This window comes from Echiichthys vipera (assembly GCF_963691815.1).
Source record: "Echiichthys vipera genome assembly, chromosome: 9".
Lineage (NCBI taxonomy): Eukaryota > Metazoa > Chordata > Actinopteri > Perciformes > Trachinidae > Echiichthys > Echiichthys vipera.
In genome coordinates this window covers 2,297,087-2,309,586 of record NC_139834.1, presented here as the reverse complement: position 1 = coordinate 2,309,586, position 12,500 = coordinate 2,297,087, and the positions used below count along the sequence as shown (strand labels likewise).

General features: G+C 43.8%; 1 protein-coding gene across 1 annotated transcript in view; it reads right to left on the bottom strand.

Moving 5' to 3' along the window:
- Window positions 1–2,845: 2,845 nt before the first annotated feature.
- The window catches only part of ptpn18 (protein tyrosine phosphatase non-receptor type 18), a 20,158-nt gene continuing 10,503 nt past the window's right edge, over window positions 2,846–12,500 (bottom strand). Inside the window, 8 exon segments of the mRNA XM_083920302.1 lie at window positions 2,846–3,478; window positions 4,296–4,385; window positions 5,530–5,573; window positions 5,576–5,734; window positions 5,816–5,920; window positions 8,870–8,925; window positions 10,661–10,756; window positions 12,478–12,500. The exon segment at window positions 12,478–12,500 is cut by the window's right edge and continues 58 nt beyond it. Of these exon segments, the coding sequence (XP_083776428.1) occupies window positions 3,405–3,478; window positions 4,296–4,385; window positions 5,530–5,573; window positions 5,576–5,734; window positions 5,816–5,920; window positions 8,870–8,925; window positions 10,661–10,756; window positions 12,478–12,500 (647 nt within the window). The 3' untranslated portion in view covers window positions 2,846–3,404.

Genomic DNA, 12,500 nt, shown 5'->3' with positions numbered 1-12,500 from the left:
ATCAGTCCGTCTACATCTCTCTCTCTCTCTCTCTCTTTTCCATTTCCACCTGTCATCTCTCTCACACTCTACCTCTTACTCTCTCTATCACCCATCACTCCATCCTCTCTCTCTCTCTCTCTCTCTCTGTAAGTATCTCTCGATCTCTCACTCATCTAAAGTTGCTCCCCCCTCTCTCTCTCTCTCTCTCCATCAGTTTTCTCAGTTTCATGTTGCTTCATGGACGTGACACATAAATGTATTTTTGTTGGCAAAGCATGTGAAGAACGATACAATAGGTACGGTACGGTATGATACGGTATGATACGGTACAGTATGATATGCTACGGTACAGTACGGTATGGTACGATACGGTACGATAAGATATGATACCGTACAGAACGATAAGGTAAAGTATGATATGGTAAGGTACGATACGATTCGATACAATATGATATGCTACAGTACGGTACGGTATGGTAAGGTACAGTACAATACGGGACAATACGGTATGGTAAGGTAAAATACGGTATGATTAGATACGGTACGATTCGATGGGGTACAATACGGTATGGTACAATATGATACGGTTTGATATGATATGGTAAGATACAGTACAATACGGTATAATTCAATACGGTACGATATGATACAGTACAATACGGTACGATACAGTACAATACGGTACGGTACGATATGGTTAGGTACAGTACAATACGGTATATGATATGACACGGTACGGTACGATAAGGTAAAGTACGATATGGTACGGTTTGATATGATATGGTAAGATACAGTACAATACGGTATAATTCAATACGGTACGATACAGTACAATACGGTACGGTACGATATGGTTAGGTACAGTACAATACGGTATATGATATGACACGGTACGGTACGATAAGGTAAAGTACGATATGGTACGGTTTGATATGATATGGTAAGATACAGTACAATACGGTATAATTCAATACAGTACGATTTGATACGGTACAATACAGTACGATACAGTACAATACGGTATGATTCGATACGGTATGGTCCGATATGATATGGTAAGGTACAGTACAACACGGTATAATTCGATGCGGTACGATATGATACGGCACAGTACGATAAGCTTAAGTATGATATGGTAAGGTACGGTACAATAGGGTATATGATATGACACGGTACGGTACGATAAGGTAAAGTACGATATGGTACGGTACGGTATGAATCTATACGGTGCGATATGATACAGAATGATATATTACGGTGCGGTACGATATGGTAAGGTACAGTACGGTATGGTACGATATGGTAAGGTACAGTACGGTATGGTACGATATGGTAAGGTATGGTACGGTATGGTAAGGTATGGTACGGTACGGTACGATATGGTACGGTACGGTACGATATGGTACGGTACGGTACGATATGGTACGCTATGGTAAGGTACAGTACGGTATGGCACGATATGGTAAGGTACAGTACGGTATGGTACGATATGGTAAGGTACAGTACGGTGTGTGTGTGTGTGTGTGTGTGTGTCTGTGTGTGTATGTGTGTGTGTCTTTGTGTGTGTGTACACTTCTCTTATTGCCAGCAGTTACTCTCTTTCTCTCTCTCTTTCTTCTACACACACACACACACACACACACACACACACACACACACACACACACACACACACACACACACACACACACACACACACACACACACACACACACACACACACACACACACACACACACACACACACACACATACACACGCAGCTGGCAGTGAGAGTTGCACTTAGTGGTTTTTGAGAATCAGAATGAATGACGGACAACAAGTGTGTGTGTGTGTGTGTGTGTGTGTGTGTGTGTGTGTGCACGCGTGTGTGTGTGTGTTTGCTTAGGGCAAAGCATGATGGGAGTGCAGGAAGGTCCTGTGGTTTCAGAGGATTTAACACACAATGAAAACACACAGTTACAGTATGATGTGTGAGTGTGTGTGAGTGTGTGTACTGGATCACCTCTGCTATCTTTCGTAACCTGATGATGTCACACACACACACACACACACGCACACACACACACACACACACACACACGTCATGCCAAAGTTTTAATTGAAACCACCTTCTTCTTCTCTCAGTGTTATTTCTCTTCCTTCAGGCTTGTCTTGGCTGAGTGTGTGTGTGTGTGTGTGTGTGTGTGTGTGTGTGTGTGTGTGTGTGTGTGTGTGTGTGTGTGTGTGTGTGTGTGTGTGTGTGTGTGTGTGTCCTGCTGGTGTTGCGTGTGTCTCTGCTGCCTGCTGGTGGTCAGCGGTGGAACTGTGAGACCCAAGTACTCTGATCAGTAACTGCAGTAAAAGTGTAAATTTCACAGCGTAGAAAAGTACGAAAACAAACATTAGCATCAAAATATATTCATAAATATATATAAATATATTAAAATAATAATCATTAGTGATTAATCTCCTACATTAACTGATGTTGAGGGCAAAAAATATCAAGATCAATTAATACAATTAGCCACAATTAAGAGATTAATAATAATAAATAATACAAGAATTCACTTTAAGTCTTAGAAATCAACCATTTAGACAAGAACTAATATATATATATGTATAAATATATACATATTAATCACATCCTATATTATTATTATTATTGGATTTCCTGTTTTATTAACTTAAATCATGGTTTGCTTAATTTAAATAATGCGTCTTATCCAAGACAACATAACACACACCCTCCTCCTGCAGGATAAATAGGATTTAAAGGTCCTGACGTGTGTGTGTGCACGTGTGTGTGTGTGTGTGTGTGCACACGTGTGTATTTCAATAATCCACACGTTTAAATTCTTCTCGTTCTGTATTTAAGCGTGAAATTAAAGTTTACAGTCATTTATAAAACACAGATGTGAGCGGAACAACAAATCACACAATACAAACATCTCTCCATCATCATCTCCACAAAGTCCGGTTCAAAATGACAACTTTAAAGCAGTGATCGAGTTTAAAGTCCGGTTTAAAGTCCAGTTTAAAGTCCGGTTTAAAGTCCAGTTTAAAGTCCAGTTTAAAGTCCGGTTTAAGGGCGCACTCACACTGTCCTTCCGTACCGTGCCCCAGCACGTCTCACGGCTAAAGTCTGGTTCCTTTGACCAGTGTGAGTGCAACCGTACCACGTCTAGGAGCGGCACGCTTGCCGTCCACGGCCCGTTTGGGAGAGGTGGGCTTTAGTAAAGCACGTTTGCACGTGTGAATGCGTGTGACGTGTTACGGCGTGATGACGTATAGGCAGCAAGAAGCATTCTCCGAGGCCCAGGTAGTGTGAGTACAAAGGGGCCTGGAGGGGGGGACAAGGACCCTAAAGCACGGGGTGGGGTGCGGAAGGACAGTGTGAATGCGCCCTAAGGTCCAGTTTAAGGTCCAGTTAAAGGTCCGCTTCACCTCTCCAGTCGGCTCCACTCCGCTGGAGGATCCCTGGGTCCTCTGGGCTTCTGGAGACGACAGTTAAACCCTGAAAAACAATTCAGAGATTCAGTATTTAAACACAGAGAGTTAACTGTTTCCTGGTCACATACAAAGCGGGGAACATAGGTATTCGCCTGGCTAATGTTAGCTTCTTGCTAACATTAGCTCAGTGAAACCTCAGCTGGCTAACAATAGCTCCTTGCTAACATTAGATCAGTGAAACCTAAGCTGGCTAACATTAGCTCCTTGCTAAAATTAGCTCAGTGAAACCTCAGCTGGCTAACATTATCTCCTTGCTAACATTAGCTCAGTGAAACCTCAGCTGGCTAACATTAGCTCCTTGCTAACGTTAGCTCAGTGAAACCTCAGCTGGCTAAAATTAGCTCAGTGAAACCTAAGCTGGCTAAGATTAGCTCCTTGCTAACGTTAGCTCAGTGAAACCTCAGCTGGCTAACATTAGCTCCTTTCTAACATTAGCTCATTGAAACCTCAGCTGGCTAACATTAGCTCCTTGCTAACATTAGCTCAGTGAAACCTCAGGTGTCTGTGTCTCGGCTGCATGAATCTTCGTCGGTTGCTTCGTGGCGTCGGCTGATGGAGCGATTAAAAACAGCGAGCTAGCGTTATTGTAAACATGACTGTGATTCATTTTACAGCTTTACACCAACGTGATGTCGACCAATCACGTTCAGTCTCACTGTTTCTGATCACAAGAGTTTCCTGAACGCCACGCAGAGAAACATGAATCATCATCACACAAACCTGATTGGTCGACTTTACTGACTCCAATCAGAAACCAGGTAACCACGACAGCAAAGAGGAGACTGTCCCTTTAAAAGTGAAGCCTGAACAGGTGTACTGACCGATCCCCCCGGGCGTGCAGAGGCCGCCGCTCACGTCTGACACCGGAGAGAAGTCTTCGTAATCGTCGTCCGCTGGAGAAACTGCTTCAGCTGGAAGAGAAAGCACTCGCTCAGGCTGCGTTCACACCGCGGGACTCAACGCACAAATATGATTCACTGTTTGTCTGTTCACATAACGTCTTTAAATACGGACCAGAACATGGCAACGGACACCGGTGTTGAAGGACTTTATGGTTTAATGCTCTCCGTAGTTCAGCTTGCGGCCGAACAGGTGTGTGTGAACGTTCCAGTAAGTGTTCTCGGTTTTGATTTGGGAGACTTTGCGGCGAAAAGAGAGCTGAGGAAGGAAAAGCTCTGGATCTACCCTCAGTCCTGGTTCCCCAGTTAGAGCTGGTTAATGTGGAAAAGGGAAGTTTGGGGTCCCCTGCTGGAGCTGCTGCGCCCGCAACCCGACCCCGGATAAGAGGCTGAAGATGAGATGATGATGAGACTTTGGCAAAAGATCTGGAGAGGCCGTACGCGCTCTCTCGCTCGATGCCTGTCGAGTGAAACGCTGTAAGGAGGGTTCAGACCCCGTTCACAACGACTCGTGTGCAGTGGTTACTGGGGAAACCGTGTTGTTTCTGCTCATTTGATGCTAGCTGGTGTGTTCTTTGCGGTTCGATTCACCCCTCCAAATCTTTCAGTGGTACGCCCACAGACGGACGTAGCGTCTTCGTTAATGTCCGTTCTCTCAACTCAACTTGATCCAATCGTCCTCACCTACAGGAGTCTCCATCTTGTCTTTGACTCCGTCTCATTTCCTCTGACCAAAAAAGGGCATGTATGTGACGTTGGGGGGAGGGGCGTACGTCCATCTGGCTGACGTTTACCTCCGAGGAGAAGTGAGGGCCAGAGGCTAGCTGTCACTCAAGAGGCCACGCCCCTAATTATTCATAAACTTTAACCTCCAATAAAATAAAAACTAGCCCCTCCCCCTCAGTGTTGTCATGGAGACCTGATCTAAACACACAGACTAGACTGTTCTTTTGTCCTTAAACAGGTTTAATGATGCTGTGTAAACGGCCTGTTTAACATGGGGCTCAATGAGAAACTGCTCTGTTATGAAACCTGCCCCTAGTGGACACTCAGAGAACTGACGCTGACGGAGCTTCCTGATTGAATCAAACAGGAAGGAAGCTGTGGGCGGGGCTTGGCCAGCTTCCTTCCACCCCGGTTCGTCTCGTTTCCTTACCTGGGATCAGGTGGTACTCTCCGTTGTTGCCTAGCGACGGCGCTCCGTCCCCCGCCTGTGATTGGCGGTGGATGCCGTGTCATAGAGGGGCGTGGCGGAGAGCGGCAGGCTGTGAGGTTTGGCCCGGGGTCTGACGGTGCTGTAGACGGGAGCGGACGCCGCCCCCGCAGGGTCGTTGTCATAGTGATGAGACGGGGGCAGCGTCCTGAGGGGGAAACATCACCACACGGTCACAAACTCCGCCTTTCATGTGTCATTCACACGGTTTCTATGGAAACGTCTTTACCTGCTGGATCTGGGCGGGGCCACCACAGAGTAGGCGGGGTCAGCTGGCGGCGGGTGCTTGGTCTTGTTGACCACGGCGTACGTGTCACTCATGACCGAAGACGTCCTGCGTCAATCACACACACTTCAGTGGAGATCATGAGACGAGTGTGTGTGTGTGTGTGTGTGTGTGTGTGTGTGTGTATGTGTGTGTGTGTGTGTGTGTGTGTGTGTGTGTGTGTGTGTGTGTGTGTGTGTTTCAAAATTAATAAAATCACATTTTACATTTATGCCATTTTTTTGTTGTTGTTTTGCAGCTTTGTTGATAATTTTTATTGTTTGTATTTTGTTTATTTGCACTTTATCTGCTGCAGCTGCTGAATGAATAAAGAATGAATGATCTTATTATTATTATTAATATTATTGTTATTATTATTTTAAGGTGCTTCCTTCTTATTTGTTTTATACATTTTCATGGAAAATAAGAATTTAACGCACAGTCATCAGTGTCCATGTTATTTAAATAAGTTAATAATAATAATAATAATGTTAATAATAATTATAATTATGTATTAATAAAAGTATAGCACTTTTAAAAAGAGCAGTTTGCAAAGTGCTTTGACAGCGCAAATCAAAATACACACACACACACACATATATTCATTCATTCATATACAGTGTAAATAAAACAGATAATAATAATAATAATAATAATAATAATAATTATGTGTTTAAAGTGAAAGTAAAGTCATGTTGAGTTGAAAGTGCTTTACAAAAAATAAGATTGTTTATTAAATTAATTATTATTATTTAATATTCGAAATAAAAGTTTGCATAACAAATAAATATGGATCTTAAGTGTATGTATATATATATAATGTTACTAACATTATATAAGATTTTTTACAAGTATATAAATATATACCTGTAAAATCTTAAATAATGTTAGTAACATTTCTAAATGTTTAATAATTTAATTACTCTAAATTTTTAAGACTTTCCTTTTTTTAATTTTAATACTTTTTTAATTTCTTTTTAATAACATAATTTAATATAATAATGTAATTTGTCTAAATTTTAATAATTTCATTTTTCTAAATTTTAAACGGGTTAAAGGTCCTTAATTATGTTCATTAACATATTTACATATTAATATATTAATATGTAAATATGTAAATATGTTCATATGTCCGTGTGTCCGTGTGTTTCCTCAGTTCATCACACGTCCAAACGTCCAAACTCTCCTTTTAACACTGCTGCTTATTTACATTTTAGCAGGAAGTCACTGCGCTCTCCACTTCCTGCTCCGCCCCATGTGACCCCAGTCGCCACGGTTACGCTGATAGTGACTGACGTGTACTTTAACCTCCTCTCTCCTCTCTTCTTTCCTCATCTTCTCTTTTTTACGCCTCCTCTTCTTTTTCCTCGTCTTGTTTCAGACCCTTCCCTCTTCCCCCGGCTCGCCGCCGCCGCCCTCTCGCCGCTGCGTTTCCATGGTAACGGGGTAACATATGGGGATGGAGGGACGGAGGAGGACGCTGAGAACGTGTTAATGTAACACCTGAGGGTGAGAGATCCGACAGACGGACGGACGGACGCCATCTCACGGGAGACAGCGTATAAATAACACCACTCAGTGTCAGTGAAACCGTCTCCTTTAGTGGTCTACACTTAACCGTCTCCTTTAGTCAACTAAACTTAACCGTCACCTTTAGTGGTCTACACTTAACCGTCTCCTTTAGTCAACTAAACTTAACCGTCTCCTTTAGTGACTAAACTTAACCGTCTCCTTTAGTGACTAAACTTAACCGTCTCCTTTAGTCAACTAAACTTAACCGTCTCCTTTAGTCAACTAAACTTAACCGTCTCCTTTAGTGACTAAACTTAACCGTCTCCTTAAGTGACTAAACTTAACCGTCTCCTTTAGTCAACTAAACTTAACCGTCTCCTTTAGTGACTAAACTTAACCGTCTCCTTTAGTGTCTAAACTTAACCGTCTCCTTTAGTGTCTAAACTTAACCGTCTCCTTTAGTGTCTAAACTTAACCGTCTCCTTTAGTGACTAAACTTAACCGTCACCTTTAGAGACTAAACTTAACCGTCTCCTTTAGTGACTAAACTTAACCGTCTCCTTTAGTCAACTAAACTTAACCGTCTCCTTTAGTGACTAAACTTAACCGCCACCTTTAGTCGTCTAAACTTAACCGTCTCCTTTAGTGTCTAAACTTAACCGTCTCCTTTAGTGACTAAACTTAACCGTCACCTTTAGAGACTAAACTTAACCTTTAAAGTCTAAAGGAGACGGTTAAGTTTAGACGACTAAAGGAGACGGTTAAGTTTAGACGACTAAAGGAGACGGTTAAGTTTAGACGACTAAAGGTGACGGTTAAGTTTAGACGACTAAAGGTGACGGTTAAGTGTAGACGATTAAAGGAGACGGTTAAGTTTAGACGACTAAAGGTGACGGTTAAGTTTAGACGACAAAAGGAGACGGTTAAGTTTAGACGACTAAAGGTGACGGTTAAGTTTAGACGACTAAAGGTGACGGTTAAGTTTAACCGACTAAAGGAGACGGTTAAGTTTAGACGACTAAAGGAGACGGTTAAGTTTAGACGACTAAAGGTGACGGTTAAGTTTAGACGACTAAAGGTGACGGTTAAGTGTAGACGATTAAAGGAGACGGTTAAGTTTAGACGACTAAAGGTGACGGTTAAGTTTAGACGACAAAAGGAGACGGTTAAGTTTAGACGACTAAAGGTGACGGTTAAGTTTAGACGACTAAAGGTGACGGTTAAGTTTAGACGACTAAAGGAGACGGTTTAGTTTAGGCGACTAAGGAGACGGTTAAGTTTAGACGACTAAAGGTGACGGTTAAGTTTAGACGACTAAAGGAGACGGTTAAGTTAAGACGACTAAAGGAGACGGTTTAGTTTAGGCGACTAAGGAGACGGTTAAGTTTAGTCGACTAAAGGAGACTAAACTTAACGGTCTCCTTTTGAACCTGCAGGTGAAAATACGTTGTCCGTAGACGACTCAAACCAAAGGTACGGTCACAGAGGGGAAGTGTAAAGCGTTACCTGCTGGAGGAGGACGCAGGTGAGTTTGTGCTTTTCCTCTCAGGGTCGTTCAGCTGCTGCTCATCAGACACAAACAGAACATCGCTGACTTTACTGCACGTCCGGAAACACTTTAACAGTCTTTAAAACACTTTAAAAAAAGTCTTTAACAGTCTTTATTTATTTGTCGTCTAAACTTAACCGTCACCTTTAGTCGTGTAAACTTAACCGTCTCCTTTAATCGTCTAAACTTAACCGTCTCCTTTAGTCGTCTACACTTAACCGTCACCTTTAGTTGTCTAAACTTAACCGTCACCTTTAGTTGTCTAAACTTAACCGTCTCCTTTAGTCGTCTAAACTTAACCGTCTCCTTTAGTCGTCTAAACTTAACCGTCTCCTTCAGTCGTCTAAACTTAACCGTCTCCTTTAGTCGACTAAACTTAACCGTCTCCTTTAGTCGTCTAAACTTAACCGTCTCCTTCAGTCGTCTAAACTTAACCGTCTCCTTTAGTCGTCTAAACTTAACCGTCACCTTTAGTCGTCTAAACTTAACCGTCTCCTTTAGTCGTCTAAACTTAACCGTCTCCTTTAGTCGTCTAAACTTAACCGACACCTTTAGTCGTCTAAACTTAACCGTCACCTTTAGTCAACTAAACTTAACCGTCTCCTTTAGTCGTCTAAACTTAATTCTGTCGTGTCTGTTAAAGTCTGCGACAACAAAAAGAAGATTAAACGTGGTTAAACTGAAGAAATCCAGAATTAAACGCAGTATTAATGTGTGTGTGTGTGTCTGTGTGTGTGTGTGTGTGTGTGTGTGTGTGTGTGTGTGTGTGTGTGTGTGTGTTTTAGGGCTATGATCTGGATTAAAGGGGACCTACCTGTCAGCGCGGATCCACCAGGTCTACGGTGAAACACTGAGCGCGTCTCTGAACCCTCACACTCTCCGCAGAAGTGTTTTACATACAGGAAGTGAAGTTCAGGCTCTACTTCCTGTTTCTGCAGCTGCTTCTCTTTACTTCCTCTAACTCTCTCATTTCATCAGCCTGAGTTTCACTTTCACACTAAAATCACTTGTTTTTGTTCACGGATTCCCAAACGCAGGCGTCTGATTGGTCGCTGATGTTCATTGGAGCGATACGTCGACGCGGCGGCCATCTTGGTTTAGGGCAGACATGTGTTTATGATCCAGGACACTTTAGGTCACATTAAAAATGTGTTTTAACACCAAAGTACCTCCTAGTTACAGTAATATAATGTCAAAATTCAGCTGTAAATGTGTTTATTTTTGTTGTAAACATGTTTGTTTTTACTGTAAACTTGTTTATTTCGGCTGTAAACGTCTGTAAACATGTTTATTTATGTTGTAAACATGTTTTTCTGCTGTAAACATGTTTATTTATGCTGTAAATGTGTTTGTTTATGTTGTAAACATGTTTATTTATGTTGTAAACATGTTTGTTTATGTTGTAAACATGTTTATTTATGTTGTAAACATGTTTAATTCTGCTGTAAACATGTTTATTTATGCTGTAAATGTGTTTGTTTATGTTGTAAACATGTTTATTTATGTTGTAAACATGTTTATTAATGTTGTAAACATGTTTATTTATGTTGTAAACATGTTTATTAATGTTGTAATCATGTTTATTTCTGCTGTAAACATGTTTTAAAAACAGGAAATCATTGAAAACCACTTGTCGATGGCGTCGCTTGCTCTCGGTGTCTCTCTGTGAGAACACGTTCTCGTCGTCACGCCGACACGCTTTGAAACCCTGAGACTCTCCTTTAAACGTGACCGTTCTTGTTCCTCACCTGAGACACGCCGCAGTGGAGCCGCCGACCGCCGTCCCACTGCAGCAGGCGCTCAAACATGCAGACGGCTGCCGTGAAGATGAACTGATACTGCTCCTGAAAGACGAGAAGAACCTTTCACCCACTCAGGTTTCGTGTAACTTTGGATGGAAGTGTGTCTTCTTGGCTCGTGTTCAGAGTAAACAACAACCACACACCTTCTCTCTGTGTTGGCTCACTTCTAGTTCAGTGCTGGAGATTGTTGTTAAGCCTACGTGACGGCGCGTGGACACCGCGGAGCTCTCCGCAGATCTCTCCGCAGATCTCTCCGCAGAGTTCTCCGCAGAGCTCTCCGCAGAGCTCTCCGCAGAGCTCTCCGCAGAGCTCTCCGCAGAGTTCTCCGCAGAGCTCTCCGCAGAGCTCTCCGCAGAGCTCTCCGCAGAGCTCTCCGCAGAGCTCTCCACAGCGCCGGGGGAAAGACTGAACACATTCTGGGGTTAGAGGGAAAAAGCTGCTCTGGCTTGTTTGTATTTCTTTAAACCAATCACAATCACCTCGGGGAGCTGAGCTATCCAATCACAATTGCGTCAGCAGTGCGTGGAAACTGACCATCGAAGCTAATTATTAGCATGAGTGTTCATCGTTAGCATGGTGACGTGGTGACACGGTTCAGATTGGAATCTGCTGCACGTCAACGACACCAAAAACAGACGTAGCGTAGCGTCTCCGTCAAGGTCCGTTCTCTCAACTTGATCCCATCGTCCTCGTCTACGGGAGCCGCCATCTTGTCAGACTTTGCTAATGATGCTAACTAGCTTCCGAGGAGAAGTGAGGGGCGGAGGGAACGGGTTTTTTTAGACGGTAGAGTCAGGGGAGGTCAGTCTCAGGCAGCGTTTCTGATTTAAACTGATGTTCAGCTCAGTCCCACGCTCACAGACGGAGAAACACCAGATTAGCATTAGCATTAGCATCTAGTGTCTGTGTCATAGATAGCAGGTTGGATTCAAGTCATGGTGCAACTGCGGCTATTTAATTAGCATAACAGAGCTAACGCTAACACGGTGTGTTCCTAAACCATCTGTTGGTTCAGTCGATCGAAGAGCAAACCATCTTGTTACTATGGAAACACCACCCCACGAATGCCCGCAGTCCAGGTCCAGATGACTGAGTTAGCATGCTAATGATGCTAACTAGCCTCCAAGGAGAAGTGAGGGCCAGAGGCTAGCTGTCACCCAATAGGTCACGCCCCCTATTGGGGGACAGGCCCACTTTTGGAGCTTCCTGATTGGATCAAACAGGAAACAGAAAGTCTCTGTGGGCGGGGCTTGAGTGAAAACTCAGTGTTGACTTGAGTTGTGTCACAAAACGTATTTAACCAGAACTGCGATCTTTTCCTGAACCCAACCAGGGAGTTCAGTTTGAATTCACCACCTTCACCAAACTGCAGCACCCAGGGCGCCGTATCTTGACGCCCCAGGGTCACGCCCCAGGGTTACGCTCCAGGGTCACGCTCCAGGGTCACGGCCCATGGTCACGCTCCAGGGTCACCCTCCAGGGTCACGCTCCAGGGTCACGCTCCAGGGTCACGCTCCAGGGTCACGCCCCAGGGTCACGCCCCAGGGTCACGCTCCAGGGTCACGCCCCAGGGTTAAGCTCCAGGGTCACGCCCCAGGGTCACGCCCCAGGGTCCCTCCCCAGGGTCACACTCCAGGGTCACGCCCCAGGGTCACGCCCCAGGGTCACGCTCCAGGGTCACGCTCCAGGGTCACGCCCCAGGGTCACGCATTGGGTTTAAAAGTGAGGAAGTCGGGAAAGAGAAGGGGTTGAAAGTCACTTACTTTAGTCTGGACCGCAGACGGTC